This window comes from Plectropomus leopardus, chromosome 18, assembly GCF_026936395.1.
Source record: "Plectropomus leopardus strain MGB_pleo_1.0 chromosome 18, ASM2693639v1, whole genome shotgun sequence".
NCBI classification, from domain to species: domain Eukaryota; kingdom Metazoa; phylum Chordata; class Actinopteri; order Perciformes; family Serranidae; genus Plectropomus; species Plectropomus leopardus.
In genome coordinates this window covers 28,131,780-28,152,257 of record NC_142193.1, presented here as the reverse complement: position 1 = coordinate 28,152,257, position 20,478 = coordinate 28,131,780, and the positions used below count along the sequence as shown (strand labels likewise).

The following is a 20,478-nucleotide window of genomic DNA, read 5'->3' as shown; positions in this document are numbered from 1 at the left end:
ACGGAAGAAAAGACGCTGATAACAAAAAGAAAAGTCATCCAGAGTAAATATCACTGAGATAAACTGGATAAATACTCAAACTCGGGATAAATCCCAGAGAGAGGACAGACTCACAGGCAGACAGGAGAGGTGGTGGCCCAGCACGGTGCGCAGGGTGGTTGCTGCAGTGACATAGATCTGGGTGAGCTGGGCCGGGGCCATTTTGCCTTGGGCGCTCTCGCTGAGGTTGACTGCGCTCAGAGACACAGACAAAGCCCACAGGCTGCTACGCTGAGGCAGCTTTCCTACAGAGAGAGAGAGCAGAATCTGTATCAGTGCATGTCAGAGGAAAAGTAGTGTGATATTAATCTCTTATAATTAAAAGGTAACGTCTGTGCTTTTCAACCTGCACCCCTTTTGCCCATGCTGCAATGTAACTACTCAAGGTATTTTTGCAAAATTTACTAAAAGTTCTAGATTTTGCCACAGATAGGCTGAGATTATTTTAAGTGTCTTACGCTGGCTACATGCTGCTCGCATGCTTGCAATGTTCACACAGACAGATTTGTTGCTGCAGCATCGCTGGACAGCTGTCTGCTGCTATAACTACTGTATTTCTACAATTAAAAGCTAACAGTGCTCTATTTTATGGAGCCCTTCAAGTCACTGCAACAACACAGTCATGCAAATATTTAACAATTAAAAGCCTTGGGTCAACAACTGAAGAGACTCTGACAGAAACATCAGCATAGGGCTTTTATTCTGAAATTGAAACAGGAAAGGTTGAGTTTAAGGATATTATTTATATCTTGTCATGTAACAGATGTAGACACTGAAACTGTAGTGAAAGATGTTATAAAGTCAGTATGACCATCAAAACACCATTTTTCACTGTGTATTTTTGCTGAAAACCCAGTGCATCACACGGTAAAATCTGCAAGACTTTGAATGTCTGGATGTTTCGCAGCTGAGCAGCAGCTACATCGGGGCTGAGAAACGCCACTCACGCGAGCAGAACGACTGTCAAAAATGTTTAAAAAATGCTTCTGTGACACGCGCATTTATGCAGGCAGCGTGGCGCTGACATAACAAAAGGATCCCTACAGAGATAGATCTTTTTGTTTTTTTTAGAATCAGTCCCAAAATTGCAATCGTCTTTAAACCCACCAAGGTCTATTTAAAAAACAAAAAAACAGTAACAGCCTTCGTGATCTGCCTTCATACCATTCCACAATCTTTAAAAAAAAAGGCTATCTCTGCAAGGATCCTCCCCATAGTGTTGTTAGACACTTTGATTAACAATCTGAGCCTGTCAGTGGCAAAGACGAGCACTTTTAGTGGACTTAAACTGACAGCGCAAACATGTCTCATGTGGTTTACATTGCCAGTCTCACTGCAGCCCTTTGTGGTACTCTCGCTCAGTACTGGACCACTTTCAGAAATATTGTTCCCATTAGTTACTATACAAAACATGGGAAAATAGGGTCCAGAGTGAAAAATATTGAAGTTAGTGGCGTCACTATTTATCCTGCCTTTTAATAGCATCAGCCCTTTTTTTCCCAAACACTCACCTGTGAGTTGCAGCTGGCTCAGCCGGTGGTAAACCAGAGCTGCATCCTTCGCACTCGTCCTGGCCTCCTCCCCCTCATGCTTTCCTCCAACCTGATGAACCAGCCAACCCAGAGGAGTTGGACGATGCAAGAAGTAGCGAATCAGATTCCAGCACAACGAGCAGACCAGGTCCAGATTGGTTGAAGGAAGCGCTCTGGTCAAGACGGACAGGCACGTCTCCAAACTGGTCATAGCTGCTGTGTAATCTCCCTGCAGGAGAGAGGAGACAGGAAAATAGAAAGCTAATCAGTATTCAGTGAAGATTGACAAAAAAGCGGGCAATGAAGGTCATTAGAAATGAGCACGATTTGAACAAACGCTAAAAATAAACCTGCGCAGGGAATAGGAAGGCTTAACTGACACATCAAAACAGCGAGAATCAAAGCAGACCTTTGAGCACGTCCAAAACTGGAGAAAAGAATAACTGGATCCAATATTCACACTGTCACATGAAATAGAAATAATAGTATGACAATTTTTCCTATTTTTGGAAATGTTACCTCACTCTTTGTTGAGATGTTTTCTGAACACAAAAACCTCTTATGTAAGGGAAAAGACTTATAAATAGCATCCCAGGACTCGTGTGTACTCACTCGGTTAAGATGCAGGTCGGCTTGTTTGCGATGCCTCCAGAACGACACAGATTTTGGCGAGTGCAGGGGTGTGACGGGTTCCCACAGATAGAGCACCCGGACACAGCCCCACACTGCTCCCACACCGCTCAGCACCCACACCATCACCCACGGCAACAGGCACCGCAGCCAGGACGCTGGAGGGTGAGAAGAGATGAAACATTTTAGAATACTTCATGACCGAGTTTCCGCCTGCATCACGAAATCAGTCGCTTCCAGACTATCGACTTGTGTTTTGGTGCTCCTCACCAAAGTCCTGAGTGTGAGTTGGGAACCAGACGAGCGTTCGAGTTGGCCCGTGGCCCCCAGACAGGTTGGGGCTCCCTGAGGCCTCAGAGCCCAACAGAGACGGCAGCGGGTTTAGGGACAGGCAGAAGAAGGTCAGGGCGCAGAGAAGCAGCCGAGAACCGTCCATCACTCCGACCGAGGAGGGAGATTCTGGCTCACTCTTCATCTGCGAGACAGTCAGAGAGAGCAGGTTCACAATTAATGAATAATTGCACTAACATGTCTGTGGCATATTTCAGAATCATGTCACTTATTAAACTTACATCATTTACGTTGTACAGAATGCTTTTGCAAGACTGTATTTAGTGATGGTTACATAATCATGGTCATGCTTTTTAAATAATGTAGAATTTAAATCTTATTTAGAAATAGAGAGAGCCTTAGAAAGACAAATATTTATCATTCACACACCAGATCATCTGCATCTTTTTCAAACCTCCGTCCTTATAACACTCAAAATCAATAAATTAAACTGAAGATCAGTTTGTATCTAACAAGAATGTCTCTATCCATAAGTCTGATAAACAGCAGTGTGCTCGAAACTATTGATGACAGAGATGACGTACTACTGACAGAAAAAATTGCCACTCGACACTTTGCTTTCATTTTGTTAATAGTTCATTTGTTAGAACTTGTTCATTTTTAACAGTAACCATAAATAACTTGTATTGGTCATGTTCAGTTATCTTGCAGCAACACACTGTTGCAGGCTTTCTTTTGGAGTTTTGTGCCTACGTGAGCAACATAGGGCCCATTCAATTAACTTACTGAATTTTATCAAATATGAATCAATAGAGATTCATCAGATACAGAAACAAAACGAACAGCTGTCAGAGGGATATAATGCACATCGGAATGATAGCGGAGGAGAGTGTCTGGTTACTGTGGAGAGCACCAAAACCTTTCACTTAAACATAAATTGAAAATGTTGTGTCATCAAAAGTGTCGAGCTCCGTACCACAAATCAGGCTTTAGTGACGAATTGTGAGACTCCTGAGCAATCTTCACAATAAAAGTGATCTAGTTGTTCACTGGTGGGAAGCTTTTACTGTCAAACATCAGCAGTAAGGAGCAGTAAGCTTCACATCAATTGAATGAACTGCACTTCTACTTTATAAACTAAGGTGTGTTACCTGATCGTGCTCCAGTAAGGGGCTGCCCGGCTCCGAGTCCACACAGTAAGGAGAGAACTGGTGAGGGGAACCAGAACCAGAGTCCGAGGCTGGAGGTGACATCATCACTATTTCCTCTTTAAGCTCCACGTCTTCAGACAGAATCACTTGCTCTTAGATAAAGAGAGACAGAGACTCGATGAAATCTCATGTTGCTACAGTATTGTTAAAGGTAAACAACAAAAATTTGTTTTTATCTGGGACTCATGTGACCCAAATTATGTCCTTCTTGGCCAACAAAACATGTATCAATAACTAAAAAGGACATTTTATATGTGTAACATAAAAGTATTGATCCTGCCTTTTATTTTATTATATTTATTTTAACTTATTTTATTTTATTACTTTGATGTTTGTTTTGCTTTTTCTTTTTTAAAAATAAATAAATAATTTTTTTAAATATCTTGTTACTCATCTAAGTATTTTGGTTAACTTGTTTTATCTATTATTATTATTATTATTGTTGTTATAGTTTATTTTATTTTCTTTGTCTGTGGGGATGTGAGACTGTATGAGGAGATGTGTATTTGTAAAATGATGAAAATGTTTTGAAATTTTAATAAAAATATTGTAGATGACATTGCTGCAGCTCATGCTCTGCTTGTGAAATTCAGTAAAAATACTTACTGTTCTTCTGGTTTCCCATCTTAAGAGCCAAGTTCTCCTGCCGTAGTTTGTGGTTGACCTGCTGCAGGTACTTGATGTAGTCGATGGCCTTCCTCAGCACTCCTGACTTGTGCATCTGGGACAGAAGACATGAAGGAGGACATGTGAGGATCCAACTTCTATCTGGCTCATGAGTGAAAATTTAAAGACTGAAATAATTCACATTAATCACTAACCTTTGCGTCGTTGCCCATGACCAGATCTCTGAGCTCGATGATCTTGTCGTTGATGGAGGAGCGGTACCTCTTCTCGATGATGTTGTGGGTCGTCCTCCTCTCGCCCTCCTTCACCACTCCTCCGGGACCTACCACTCCTCCCATCATCTGACCCTGATCCACGCTTGTTCTGGCTGCGTTCGTGCATTGGGAGGAGCCTGGCTGGAGCTGCTTAATAGGCAGTTTGTCTCCTCCTCCCATCACAACAGGGACGGTGGTCAGGATGTTGCTGCTCATAAGCGTCTGGGACGGAGGTCAGTAGCAGGGCGTTAGTGTTCAGCTAAAATTGTGACCATAACAAATAACTAAAATGCAAAAGATCAATTATGTTTGCGGTATACCGGGACTTGCAGAGCTGTGTTCTGGATGGGCGTAGTCAACGTGGTGATGCCTGTGGGGCTCTGCATGGTAGAAAGCACCTGTGTGCCGTCTGGTTTCAGTGTCGTCAGGACGAGAGAATCTGTCTTCAGAATCTGAGGCTGCTGGACCAGAACCTGAAGGAGAGACGTTTAAAGGTCAATTTAGATGGATTTTGTTTGTTTATCAGCAGCTTAAAAGATCGAAACATTCAGAACTGCTGGGCCTCAACTCATCTTTGCATCCACACCAAACACTTTGAAACAAAATCAATTGAGAATGAGCTATCTTTTGCTGCAATTACGGTAAGACTGTACGGTCAGCTTTGTTAAAATATTTATCATTCATTCCCAGATGAGCTAATCATCATGTCTATTACCATTTTTACTCATTTTTTTAACATGAAAACCTGCAAATACTCATCCTCCACGGCTAACAACAGTGACTTTGTTTCCATGCAAGAAATATTTTAGTATTTGCCCTCATTCTAAAAAAGACTATATTCCATTTAACTGTTAACATGGCTAATGAAAATTAATATTCCCAAATATTCCAGTTCACATACAGCCCTGCTTTCTCCGATTAATGTGCCTTAACATGTCATTTATCAGGTCAAATATGGAAAAGTGAAACGGTCAGAGCTGCTTGCGCAATTTTCCTTCTTTTCTGCATCAAAATGAGTTTTGTTTTTTTTTTTTTTAAAGTTTTGAATGGTGGTGACTTTTTGATTGTGCCTACACAGCATCCCTCTTTCATTCCTGCTGCCACCCTCTTGAAAAGGGATTTTTGCACGTATCCAAAAATCTGTTGATATCCAAGTCTTTCATAATAGTTAAAACTATGAGTTTTTTTTTCTTCAGACCACAAACACAGGCTTCTTCTTTTGGGGCAGGGATCTCTCCTTCAGCCTTGCAAACTGTTGGCTCGTTCGTTTGTGCACACCAATCAACAACACACAAACTGACAATATGCAGGTAAGAGGCAGTGTGTCACAAATTGCAAAAAAAATCCAATTGAGACGCATATTCCAAATGTGTTGTTGCATGTCCGAAAAATGTTCCTAAAACTGAGATAATATGACATATTCCACGTCTTCATTTGGAAAAAAACGCCTAATTCAGAATGTCCAAATGGAAAACACTGTTGCATGAGCAGAATCAAATCCAGAATATTGTCATCCACGTAACAGGAGTGGAATATTAGCGTGCATGAGTATGTAGACAGTGAGTTTACTTACAGGTACTTGCTGCATCTGCTGTTGCATAGTGTGGACTGTGGTGGGCGCTGGGGAGAGGGTCTGGATGGTCTGACAGGTTGGGGTCAGAACACGCTGGTGCTGTATGGTCATTGGTTGGAGCTGTGGTGACGTCATAATGCTCTGCATCTGAGGTTGGAGGACTGGGGAAAAAGGCGAGATGATGGATGGGTTTTTAAATATTATTATATTCCATTTTATTGGAAAGGACACCTCTAGAGTGAAAAGAGGGGAGAGAGAGGGGATGACATGCAGCAACGGGGTACGAGATGAATCTGCGACTGCTGCGGCAAGGAAAAAGCTTTTGAACACGGGGTGCCTGCTCTACCAGATGAGCTACTGGGCGCTCAAAAGACAATGGATAATTGTCACAGATCCTGAGAATAAACTATTATTGCAGCAATTACATTTAAATATTAAAAAACAACATGACATAACTGCGAGATGAATTTAATCTGTATTCACCCCGACATTTATTGAAAATATTTGACAATATGGTTGTAACGATCCACGTTTCTGGATCAGTGTATTGATTTAGATGATCAGCTATCCAAAATCATTGAGGCAAAGTGAAAAAACATCGACCTGTGTAATCATCTTTAAGATGCGCTTCTATTTCAAAATTCCCACTTCTGTGTGAAGCAGTGACAGGCAGATGATGGCAAGCAGCCAAAACAAAGACGATAGGAATATTTACTCCCTTCTTCGGGAATAAATAATCAGTGTGGAAATATTTTGGATTTTGGAGATAAGATGTGTCAAGAGAGAGAGCACATGCCATGTGCAAACAATGCCATTACAAGATAAAATTCTCAGGTAACATGACAAACCTGACCGGGCACCTCACTTAGCACACGTTTTTTGCTACGACAACATCAGTTGCTGCCCGGTTTAAACAATGATAGGATGAAAAAACGTGCATGCAGACAGAAATTCAACCGTACTGTTCTGTCAGGAGATGCAGTGACTTAAACCTACAGTTAGTGAGAGAGCATGTAAATAATTGATGTAAGTTATTCACTGTGAGTAGAGGAGTAGTCCACTTTATGCAATGAGTTAGGGCTGCCCTCTGAAATTCGAGGATCTGATCATCAATCGGAGACCCATCAGTCATCTGAGATGCTTTAAATTGAACAGCTGGTGTTTCTTTTGTTGGTCAGTGTACAGTGTACAAAAACCCAAATGTTTTGTTTATTAACATGGGCAGTTATTACTGGGCTGATTTTATACTTTTGTTAAAAGTTCTTGTTGTTAGAGTGAGTGTGTTAATGTAAGTGAGCTGTAACACATTTGAACTGTTTTTTAATAATTTACAGATATTTATGTGCTGTTTTTTTCTTTTATAACCCAAAAACAAAAAAGAAAGGGGTGACTGAAATTTAAGACCAATTCTGCCATAACCCACAGAGTGACAGCTAGCTGGCAGACAGTGGATCTTATGCTCTGACCATCCCTGCTGAAAACAAAATACGAGTGTTTTTGGTTCCACCAACCTGATGTGTATGATGTTTATGTGAGAGGTATTACATAAAGAATTTATTTTGAAAAAAAAAAAAGATGTTACCAAATATTTGGATATTTTGGTAAAAAAAATTAATTAAAAAAATCCTATTTCCCATTTCTTAGCATTTTTTCCGAAACACTTAAGATTTAATCGAGGCCTTACTTTTACATGCATTAATTTACACCCCTAACGTCAGATAAAACACCTTCCTTTTCCTCTGTTTAGTCACCTTGGAAACCAGGAGCAGGGCTCTGGTGGCAGATGACGGGGCTCTGGATGAATCGTGACTGCCCGCCGTTGGAGGCAATCATCACAGTTTGGGCCGCCTGGGTCTGGATGGGCAGGGGCGTCTGACTGTGAGTCTGAACCAGGGTGTGGACCGGGAAGCTCTGGGTCTGCATGGCGATCCCCTGGGTGTGCATCTGCATTAAAGTAAAAAATTAATTCAGGTTCACCTCATTTCCCCCCTCAGAGATTGCTAAAGTTTGATGCAACATGAGACACCTCATCTGCCTTTACTGATGCACTATTTTAGGAAAAAGGTATTACAGTCAGGACAATAAACTATCTCTGTCAGGCTGACTTGTTTTGCTGAGACGTGCACTGCAGTTTGTAGGGATGCTGAGCTCTGGATATTATATTTTACAGTCTGTCAGTGCTCTGAATATTTTTTTTACTCCTGTCAGCAGAAGCTTTTTCAGTATAGATGGCACAATAACAGAGAGTAGATCCACACCGTCTCCACAACAGACAATGAAATCACAGCTGGAGGCAGGCACCTTTAAAACAGCGTGACTGAAAATAGCACTACTCCATCACCACAGCACTCTCAGACCCATGCAGAGATCCAAAATTTAAACAGCATAACCCAGACTGCAGCTTTCAATATGCCACAAAACCCTAACCCTTGTTGAATTAGTAGTATTAATTAAGTGGTTGTAATAATGAATAAATGAGACAGGGTTTAAGTGTGAAAGTGGCAGCAGACGGCTGATACCTGGATGGTGGGCTGGGCTGTCTGTTGGGGCTGAGGCTGGATGGGCTGGACCACCTGAGGCCGTGGCTGGAGGAGCGGAGGGCTGCGGGTCACCTGCTGCTGCACCGTGGTGGGGGAGGGGGTCTGTACGGGGGTGAGGGGAGGGGTGAGGGGCACAGACTGGGGAGTGAGAGTCTGTGAGGGGGCGAGGCTGGTGGGGGAGCTCTGGTAGACAGCAGGGGCTGGTGTCTGGGGAGTCTGAGGGGTTTGAATGGCGGGTCGTGGAGTGGCGCTGGCGCCGCCGCCACTCTGTGCAGAGCCTGCTGCGGTCATCTGATCCTCAAACAGGTCTGGGAAGTCCCCCACCTGGTTGCTGACAAACTGCAGCATCTCTGAGGAGGTGGAGAAACAGAGTGGACATTAAAACGAGTCTGGATTTGATTAGAAACAAAAATAAGTGTCAGAAACACATTGTAGCTTATTATTCTGTGTGTGTGTGTTTTGATCCAATATCCTTGTTTACAGAATAAAGGTCGACTGATATTAGTTTTTCAGGGCCGAGTCTGATTATTAATGAGACCAATAGCCAATACTTGGAACTGATATGCATTTATAATAAAAATGAAAATCTTTCTGTCAATATTTAGAATTTTTAATATAACAAACTAACAGAAAACTTTGAATACCTTTAGCAAATGTTAAATCAAAACTGAGACTTTCTACATCATATACAGCAAGTTCCCTGCAACTTTGTTTTTATAAAGTTAAAACTAAATAAAGAAATATGAATAAAAATAGCTCCTGAGGTTTTACAAAGCAAAAGTTCCTCCTATGCTGACACTTTCTTTGCACTTTTTATTACTTATCTATTTATTTATCTATCTATCTATACTTTATTTTTTTCCACGCTTGAAAGATCTTCATGTTTGTTTTGGTTGTGTATGTTCATATGAATCACTAAATTACAATCATTTTAAGTGTACACAATAGTGCCCGTTCCAGCAGGTTCCTGATCTATGCTCTTGTCAAAGCCACCAGACTCCATTTTGAAAATCAGTAAGTTTCGCTCCCTGAAAAGAGGAGCTGCTGGTCAACTGCTGCTTTAATCAGTTTGTTTGTTTGAGTTATTACGTGACTTTGGTGAATCTAAACTAACTGTTTTCAACACCAAAGTCACACACAATGACAAAGAAAACAACTGTTGGAGGCAGTGTTAGACCAGCAGCTCCTGCATTCAGCGATGTTAAATCACTGTCTTACTAAAGTCTGGCTTTGAAGAGAGAGTGATTCTGGTTCACTTTCTTATTGTCTGCCACTAACGTAAAGCACTCAAAATACTGTAGCAAAGAGCGCTTCAAACAATCATTCCTCCCATTTGCAATAAGACTCTTTAACAGCTGCCATCTGTGGCAGATGAACTCACCATCTGCACTGGACTCACTTGCACATCCATCCTCACTTTTGCACATTTTTTCTTTTTTTATTGCTCTTTTTAATCTTTTTCGCTTTTTATTTGTTTGTTTGTTTGTTCTCTGTGCATACTGTACATATCTTTATTATCATTATTGTTATTGTTATTTTATTCTATTTTAAGTGTCTTCCTTTGTATATATATGTATCTGCATTATTTTGCCTTTTAAACAAATATTTCATTCGGTTGCTGCTCTCTTATTTGCTGCTGTAACAAAACAAGTTCCCTCACGGGATTAATAATGTATTTATACTTTTATTTCTATTTCTAACTAGACTGTACAATTAAACTGATATTGATTTTTTGGGTGGGACTTCTTTTAAGTGTATTAAATACATTTTGTTGCTGTATCCATCTACAGCAGTAGATAATTAAGCTTCCCTACTTTCAAAAGTCAGAACTATTCCTTTAACACCTTCAAAATTTTAAATGGTAAAATACTTAGAAATATAAGTCAAATTAATAAATTATCACTCAGTAAGAGTGTTGTGTAACTAAGGAGCAATGTGGTGTCAAGCATAGATCAACATCTGACCACAGGGGCTAAATTCCATAACACTGCATTACATTACCTGACGTCCTTTAAACTCAGGCCTCGGCTTCATAGTATTACAGTACCAGGAGGTAATAATCTAGATATTGCTCCCTGAAGTGGCCTTGACGGAGAACTCTTCGATTGAAAGGCTGGTACGGTTGCCCCACTGTTGATCTGGCTTAGATGTGTGAATGTTGTTTACTGCTGACAGATAAGACTGGTAAAGGCCGCAGAATTTCCTGGTACTGGCCTTGAAATGGCACATGCACACACAGAAAGAAGCTACTGTTCTGGTCATAAAGCAGCGAACAGATTGTGCTGAAGCAAAAGGCCTTCAAACAGATAGCCTTGACAGGTGTGTGGTAATGATACCGATGGCCCAGAAAGACAATAGCAATGGGGAAACTTAGATAAAGATTACGGCAGCAGTGAGAGGCCTGATGGATGGATGGCACTGTAATGATGATGAATGTGCACTGTGCTCGTGTTGTTAAACGCTGGCGTACACCTAATAGCATTGAATTAATGGTTCCTGACAAACAGTACGGACACAAAACTGATGTTACTTGTTATCAAATGCTGTATCTTAATGGCAAATTGATGTTGCATATGTTGAGTATTAGGGTTTGGCAGTATGATAATAACAGAGCATATTTTTCCACTGGGAGCATTGGTGCAACCAATTTTCTCAGCCAGGTGCACCAACACATGATTTGGTCGCACCCATTTTTTTTTTGTCGATTACTCATCTAACTGTTGAAAAGATGTTGGGATGGGCTCAGCGTTTCTGGTCATGCGTCGACGCCTGCAGGTTTTCATTTCTTATGGTTATTGTGCAACTTCAAAGCTTCAAGATTAAACTGTGTTCAGGGTTCCCACACATTTTCATGGACAAGATTTCAAAACTTTTCCATGACTTTTCAAAGAACTATAATATTTTTTTTCTTTGCCCACTCAGCTGGCATTTTTTAAACATATCATATTCAAACTCTATTCAAACATCATTTTAGCTAGACAGCATAAACAGGGTTCCTACAGCTTAAGGCAAATTAAATTTCATACTTTTTAAGACTTTTTTTATGCCATTTGGGATTAAATTTAAGACCAATAGTCCAAAAATAGTTACAATAGTCTAAACTGAAACAAACCATGAACAACCTTTTTTTTCACAGAGTTTAGAGTAATTTTGCCCAAACATTTATTGTAATATAAAATATTACATTGATCAGATGTGGTTAGAATTGGAAAATACTTGGCATTTATTAGTGTTTTTTATTACTAATCTAGTGTGGCTCACTCTGTATGTGGGATTATTCAACTGCTTTAACTCCCATCATGAGGAGTTTAAAAAGAGGAATTCAGTAAATTAGCAAAAAACATAAAATAAATGTTACCAATTATTTGGTGTTTTTACAATGCAAAATCAGAAAATAGCAATTCATAACATCCTAAATCTAAAGTCTTTGCATTTTTTCAGACTTTTGAAAGACTGATTAAACATTTTAATATCAATTAAGGCCTTATTTTTAGATGAATGAATTCAATGCCTTTTTAAGATTTTTTAAGAGCCCGTGGGAACACGGATAAATGGAGGGAGAGAAGGAATGCCATGAAAAAAATAAAGAAATATACGTGATAGTAAACAAAACATCACACATTAACGCCTACTACTGCTTTGTTACGTTGTCAGCTAACGAAAATAAATTTGCAGTTATGTAACATTATGTAGAAGGTTATCCACGGAAGATTGCTCTAACAATTTAATTATACACTACAGAATTTGACTTTTCCGGGTCTTACATGACCGTGGGAACCTTGTGCGTTGACTCGGTAACAAGTTTAGAGTTTTCTGCAATGGATCAGCAGAATTACCTACAACACACACACACACACACACACACACACACACACACACACACACACACACACACACACACACACACACACACACACACACACACACACACACACAGCTTTCCTCTTGTTCTGAAATCACAGGTACTGTGTTAGAAATTGTGTTGGTAAGTGGTATTTTTTCTTCTACACTGGCTCAGTCGGTCTCTCCTTGCCTGCACTTTCATCATCAGTGGCGTCTGAGTCGCAACCTCTTGTTTTTCTCCCCACCAGCCTTCTCCTCTTTCTCCTCAATTTTGCTTTTTAAAATTACAAGCTATAAACTGCTTTATCTCCAACATGGTTACAGCTAAATGGATTAGGTACTCCATTATTCGTTCAATGTAGAGTTTTTTGTTTTGGAAAATAAAATGTATATATAATGAATATGAACTTTATTTGGCTCTGCTTTATAATAAAAGTTCACATCTTTTCTGTGGAACCCAGTAATGTAACTACTATCAATGAATATCTGCACAAATCCAGAGAGTAAAAATGTCAGATCTGCACAGCCGCTGATAACCTTCAACCTTTTTGGTTGGACATCAATCGATCTAATGTTACAGCCGCAGTGGCCACCGGGCATAAGAGAAAGTTTGGAATTTTTTACAAAATAAAAACAAAATAAATGTGCAATGAAAGCTATGTAACACTGAATAGATGTATCAAAGCCCATCCCTGGAGTCTGTGCAGCCAGAAAGGCAACCCTTTCCCCAATTTTTGATTGACTGTTAATTTCTGACCCTATTCTTACTTTAGAGCTTTGTTACTTGAATATGGACATTACTTACAATACCTATCCCTAACATGAATTGCTTTGTAAAGTTAAACGCCGCTACATAGACAATACACACTGTACACCTTTAATATTTAGTCTACTCTCGCTGATAAAAACAGAGTGGATTTATGAATTAATGTGATAAAACGCAAACATTTCTGTCTGTTAATTGTCATTGTACATACAGTATAGTTTCTACATTTTTTTTAAAAAGTCACAATATTATGAATTACATCACTATCACAAAGTAAAACTGCATATACTATGGCTGAAGTTTTTATTTATTTATTTATTTTTTATCATGTAATTTTTTTTTTTTAATCAAATAGTACAAACCTACTGTAGAAAAACACCATGTCCTCATGGTCCCACAGGACTTTGGAACTTGAAGACTTTTTGACAGCTGCTTTACGAGCTGCCCTCTCTGATCTATATCACCGATAACGCTCAGCCATCAGGGTCAATGAGGTGTCCCTGCACAGAGGCCTTGAACTTAGTCTTACTTTACAGCAGAGAGACACCAGACAATCCAACAGACCACATGCAACGATAACTTCGGTGACATGAAATCACTGAGCACATCCCCACTAATGAGACCGTTCCATAATAATCAGAGAGTCAAAGACGCTGCCAATAGATCTGTTTATTTCGAGTGGCATTGCAGCTAAACAATGAGACTGCCTCGCTTTACATGTAGATGTTAATTCTAGTCATTACTGCACTCTGTGGCATCATAATGACAGCCTGCATTTGTCATTGGAGTCATTAGCGTCGAGGAGTGCCACTCTGCAGTGTTTTTAATAACTTGCCTGCACAGTATCGATCACGGTTCAGTGACATATGCTTCCAAAAAGCTGAGAATGAGAAAAATAATTGTGCCATCTCATGTCCCTTTGTCTCACTGTGATATTAAATTATAATGCAAAAGGGGCCAGAATAGATGAATAAAGCTGGAAAGTTGAGACAGCAGAGAAATAAAACTCAAAAACTGCAACACTGAGGTTTCTCGTGATTGTCAACAACTGCGTAAAATATAATAAAGGTACCGTTATCTGCATATAAAGCTTTCTTTTTTTCTGTTGCCATACAGTTGCATGATGATAAAAAGTGATTTGATCGATGGTCACAAAATACTAACCGGCAAACCAAAGACGGTAATTCCTCGTTTGGTACAAATGCCTGTGACATGAGTCCTGTTGACACTGAGAGGTTTGCAGTAGAGGCTCATAAACAGTGACTGTATCTCCTGAACATCAACCATATTCATGTTCAGCGCGTCTACAGGTATCAGACACTTAAAGGCTTTATGTGACTGACGCTGCAACGATTTACCAATTTGTTGCCAACTAATAAATGAAAAAGCCAACAAATGAGATGATCGATAACTTGGTTTGATACATTTTTCAAGAAAAATAAGTCAAAATTCTGTGAATGCTGCTTACATTTGAATATTTATAACTATCTATTACAACTATGACATTTTATAGACCAAACAATGAATCTATTAGTCAAGACAATGTTGCTTATATCAACTAAATTGAATATAGATTAATTGAAAATAAAAATATTTGTTAGTTTCAGGCCTATTTACCACTTTTTCAGAGAAAGTTTTAACAAAATTTAAGACTGAATTTTGGACAAGAGTTCAGTTGATAACTTTTGCCAATATGTAGTTGCAAGTGGCAAAAAAAGTTTCATGCATCAGAGCTCAACTCATTTTAACAAAGAGAAGTTAAAAGATGGATAAATTAAATTAGATAAAACATTTTGTGGCAATTCATATATTCAATTTTAAAACTATTTAATTACGTTTATGGTCTAATATTTATGTAGAAATTCTGATAATGCCAGAAATAGAAATATAAAGGCTCAGGTTAAAAATAATATGTTAAAGCAACAGCTCTTATTTAGTGAAGCACACAGTTTCTGATACACAAAACCACAAGCTCATGCGCCTCTACCCGCCAGTCCTTCACATGTGGCATACGCGCACGCGTTACGTAGGCAGACACACGAGATCATGCAGCGCCACGGGGGGCAGAGTGATGATGACAGACAGGACAAAGCAGCTCCAAGCCCCCAGAGCTTCAGACAAGCTGACACAAAGGCTAAATCCATCAAAGCGGGACAGTTTCCTCGGCTGCTAGGCGCAAAGAAAATAGGTTATATAACCACAGCCGCCACGAGAATAATTGGGAGAGGAGGAATGTTCTTCATGAATGTAGGGTCAATTGCACGACTCGTTACAGGGGCCTCCAGGTCCCTACGCTCAATGAAACGCACATGGCTCCACTGAAAAACAAAGTTATTAAGTTTGGAGGTCTGCAGGAAACCGGCTGCCACACAGAGAGAGCGACGAGACTCGCTCACTGTCTAGCTAAAGTTTTAAAAGTGGCTGTGATGATTTTTAAAAAAGCAAAAATTCTCTCGTACATCATTAGGGAGATGGTGCCTTCAATTTCTGTAACAAAGCTTAATTTTTTTCTGCCGTCGGCTGCTCTGCCTGGTGGGGAAATTCAATTTATCGATTAGCCTCAGGCCAAACAGAGACTGAAAAAAAACTCAAGTGTGAGCTGTCTTTGTTGCAGCCTGCCTGTGAATTTGTCAGTCAACCTTCAGTTGTCATTTCTAGCTCACAATCTGTACATTCCTGTCTTTTCACACAATGATTAAGTGGGATTACATAACTGTGGCAGTGGGGGGTGTTTTGTCTGCTCCCTCTGTCCAAGGGCCCCATTTGAAAATAGAGTTAACACAAGGCAGCAACGTCAGGTAGAGTTTCTGAGAGCTTTCATAAGCTCCTGAGGTGTAATGTCAATGATGCTGGCCATTACTGTTGGTTACATCATCTTCGTAAGACGTGCTTGGGCTCAAGTCAGACTTAAGACACAAATTTAATGACTTTAAAATTGACAAGATCAAAACTGTTTTCACTTTAAAATGCTTGTTACCTTCCTCCAAGCCCAAAGATTAAAAAGTATTTTATTAAAAAAGTGTCCCAATAATCATTAATTTCCCTCCATTTTCTGAATCAACAAACATTAAAACTATTAATTTGCAGCAGGTTGACACTTAATTCTAAAGATCCCTTTAGTCTGAAAAAGTTTGACAGCATCCAGTTAAATTGCAGGAGAGATCAATGAGGGACTAACGTTATGTCACGAAGCGCCAGGAAAAAAAAGATACCGTAATAATTTTGTTCACATACAAAGATTGGCTAACAAAAAAACTAACTGGAGAATGCAAAACGTGCTGGACAAACAAAAAATGACCTCAAGAAAGTGCTTAAATAACACATTTTTTTCTTTTTTCTGTAGCATATTTTTAAATATATAATTAAGAGAATTATATACATATTTTCTTATCACCTTTTACTATTTTTTGTTTTGCAGTTTGCGGGACATTTCTTGCCAAATGGCTAATTTAGCTTCTTCTCATGTTTTTGAAAAAAACTAAACAATTTTCTCTGGTTTTGGAGATTTAAGTGCTTGTGAAACGCCTCTGAACACAGCACGAGGAAACTGATGTCAATCTAAAATGTTCAAGTTGCAATTTTAGTGACAAAACTTTTATTTGACTAAAAAAAACCTTCTATTTTCATTCCCTAAAGTGCCATTGTAACTGATTCAACTAAAATAATAACTAATAATAATTCTTCTTTACGTAATACTGTGATATTGTCGGAGATGGTTATCAGGCAATGAAAATCTCATACTGTTGCAACTCCAGCCCCACTTCTGTATTAAACCCACCATGGCCAGTAGACCAAAAAGACAGATTTCTAACAATAGAAACTGATTCATTCCATTTCTATGATGCTAGCTAAACTGCAGTTCATTTCACACAGTCTGACACCTCTGACCACACACCCACCCACACACACACACACACACACACACACACACACACACACACACACACACACACACACACACACACACACACACATCAGTGCATCAGTCCGGTCTGGTGACTTGGCATTCAGTAAAATTCCACCCTAGTGAAAATCTGGTGACTCTGCGCTGGCCAGCGTTTTCACCAAAAGCCCTGTCCTTTCAATACGTGCCAACGGGTGAAACTTGTTTTGATAGAGATAGCGAGATTGGATCAGGGATGCTGTTTGTTCAGTGCAGGACAGGATCTCCACAGAGATGCTGTCCAACAAAATCAGCTCAATATTTCTGCAGGATAAGCTTGGAAAAAGATGCTGAAAAGGTTTGATTCATCAGCTTCCACCAAAAAAAACTTAAATCTTGACACTGAAGTCATGAAATCTAAATAATTTAACATCTAAATGGACCCCTGGCTCACAGTATAGCTTGAGCAAGTTCTTGTTTCTTCCATCACTGCCCACATACTCAGTTTTCTGATGAATGACACCTCTGATGACATACACCAGCCCCTGTTTCACGGAAAATAACACTCTGCCTACAACTTCACTCAACTGCAGCTATGTCACAGCAAAGATGACGTGATTTGTGTGGAAAAAATCTGACTCAAGTAGACACATTATTCTTTACACAAAATAACAGATGCAGATAATAAATAAGAGTTTTTTGCAACAAGAAATGGAACAAATTACGAGAGGTATTGAAAATAGAAAAGCATGTGTCCCAAGATCTACTTTATAGGGAAAAAATGAGTACAGCAAAGTATTGCGATACTTTGTGTGGCAATATTATATCGATACACAGATGCCAAGTATTGATCATTTATTATATAAATTATTGATGTTGCAAATACAAATCAAACTTTTGGTGACCTACTAGCATAATGAAATCAGTTACTTTGTCTGTCCACAAGATGCATGTTGATGCAATAAAAATGACTGAAGTGAAATGAACAAATGACAAAAACATATCTTATTAGATAGAAACATATGTTGACAAAGTTATTCCTAAATTTGCAGTTGAGTAAAGATATTTAATAGTAAAGGTTGTTTGCAGTGCACTTTGCTGCTGTTTTGTGGGCCCAAGCAGGACAAACAGTATTCAAAGCCTTTATTACTTCCAATTTTTTTTGAAGAGTCTTTGTAATGTCTGCTACAGACGTTTTTAAAACACCCAAAGTCATTTAAAAAGCTGCCATGATGCCCTGTGATACCGCAAAAATTCTTAGAAAAGTCATGATGCAGTTGTTTGGTCATATCACCCAGCACTACCCCAGTGACTGAACCTAGGTTTCTTTATTATTGTTATTATTATTTTACTTTGTTGACATGGTCCGGTTTATTTACTTACTTATTTGTCTGTATGGTTTGTAATTTTTTTATTCATCTAACTACATATTTTTGTCTTTTCAGTTCTGAAAAATGTACAGTGTAAATGGTTTTGTACTGGATTATTTCCTTTTTTGTATAAATAAAGAGAAATATCAAAAGAAAAAAGGTAATAAATGACAGTAAATGTTATGGTGACATAAGTATGGTGATGATATCATAACCCAGGGCCTGTGGTGATTCCCACCATAGATGCTATTGTTATCCAATGTTCCCGCTTTGTTTAATGTACAGACATGATTGTTATTTATTTTCTCTATTTTACTGTTTTTATTGTTGTTTTTGTTGTTATATATCCTTAAATTATGGTAGATATGTTAGTATTGTTTTTTGTTTTGTTTTTTTTCATCATTTTATATATATTATATATTTATATATTTCATATGGCTGTTTAATACTCATGGCAGACATCACTGCTAGTTGTTTATTTTTAAGGACTTTTTCATCAGTTTTTCAAAATTTTGGAGTTTATATTGTTTATCTTTCTTTCTTGACTTTTTCATCATTTTATTTGAGTTGATATTATTTAGTGTTTTTATTTACCTAATTTAATATTATTTGTTATTGCTGTTATATATCCTTCACTCATGGCAGATTTGTTATTCATATATTTTATTTAATTTTTAAATTAAATACATATTTTCATAGTCAAGCAAAGGGTCGTAAAATCTGAAAATGTTGTTTTGGCTCTAGCAGATCCTGAACTGAGTTCATTGAGGTTTAAGTCTGAAATTTGGAGCCACTGGCTTTCATGTCTGTGTGTAAATACCTGATTCACTGTAGAACATTTTTTTATATTTTTTATTTTATTTTTTCTATGTCCCTTTTTCATTTTACTTTATTAATATTATTTTGTTTATGGACATTTTTATGAGCTGAGTGCTAAAAAAAAGTTTTTAATTAAATTTAACTTATTTAGTTTTTGTGGACCTTTTCTGTTGTTGTTATGATATATAATTAATCCTCTTGGCTTGTATGAGTTTGAGTTTAATGTTTTGTCAATTTTCCCTGAATAAACAATAATTGATAATGATTTTAAATTTTGCTGACATAATATGGACTGTAGGAGCTGATAATTATTAACCAGCTTGAATGTTAAACTTTGTGTTTGGGCATGAATCACAAACAGACCTCAGCTCAGCAGGATGCTCGCGGAGCTGTCAAACTGAGCGGAAACGGGCTAACGTCCCCTTAGCAAACACGTAACGTGAAGCTAACCGTTAGCACGGATAAATCCACTCACCGTCGATGTCTCCCAGGGTGAACTCGTCCCCTAATTCCGCTAAAGTCGGGTCCATGTTGTCCATGGAGGAGATGTACTCTCCGCTGTCCATCCTGGCTGTTAGCAGCTCGCCTCCCCGGCTGTCACCGGAGGGTCGCGGCGGAGAAGAAACAACACCAGCGGGCTTTTCTGCGGCGTTCAGCGACGCCTGCGACACCGTTATCTAACCGAGAAGATTATTCTTCTCCGGGACAACCGTTGTAAAAACACGACAGCCTCCGGAGAGGCGGACTTCTCTCTCGATAAACTGGTTAACACCGATATATGCTTAAGTCGCCGCCATCTTGTTCTACGCTAATTACGTCATTCACAAACAGACTCTTTGGCCCAAGGCAGGCTCTGATTGGTGGAAACCCGGCTGTTGTTGTCATGAGACCAGTCGCTGTCGTCCAATGAGAGGGCCGTATTTGCCGTGGTCTGATAGTACGTCAACAATCAGAAGCTTGTGTGTCATTTGAATAAACCGCGCCCCCTATCTTCATGAAAAGAAGCGGATCTCCCAAATTCAACACCTCAGAAATAAATAATGAGGACATTAAATTAATGAGTAAAAATAGAATAAACACTGGAGACATGTTAACTCGTA

At 39.0% G+C, this 20,478-nt stretch overlaps 1 protein-coding gene across 1 annotated transcript in view; it reads right to left on the bottom strand.

The window, feature by feature from the left end:
• Window positions 1-20,204, bottom strand: part of srebf2 (sterol regulatory element binding transcription factor 2) — a 29,039-nt gene extending 8,835 nt beyond the window's left edge. Inside the window, exons 1-12 of the mRNA XM_042504166.2 lie at window positions 19,854-20,204; window positions 8,677-9,047; window positions 7,909-8,101; window positions 6,158-6,318; window positions 4,905-5,057; window positions 4,525-4,806; window positions 4,310-4,424; window positions 3,644-3,795; window positions 2,472-2,676; window positions 2,184-2,359; window positions 1,551-1,800; window positions 115-284 (exon numbers count right to left, since the gene is read on the bottom strand). Coding sequence (XP_042360100.2) covers window positions 115-284; window positions 1,551-1,800; window positions 2,184-2,359; window positions 2,472-2,676; window positions 3,644-3,795; window positions 4,310-4,424; window positions 4,525-4,806; window positions 4,905-5,057; window positions 6,158-6,318; window positions 7,909-8,101; window positions 8,677-9,047; window positions 19,854-19,944 — 2,319 coding nt within the window. The 5' untranslated portion in view covers window positions 19,945-20,204. The remainder of the gene's footprint in view (window positions 1-114; window positions 285-1,550; window positions 1,801-2,183; window positions 2,360-2,471; window positions 2,677-3,643; window positions 3,796-4,309; window positions 4,425-4,524; window positions 4,807-4,904; window positions 5,058-6,157; window positions 6,319-7,908; window positions 8,102-8,676; window positions 9,048-19,853) is intronic.
• Window positions 20,205-20,478: the final 274 nt, after the last annotated feature.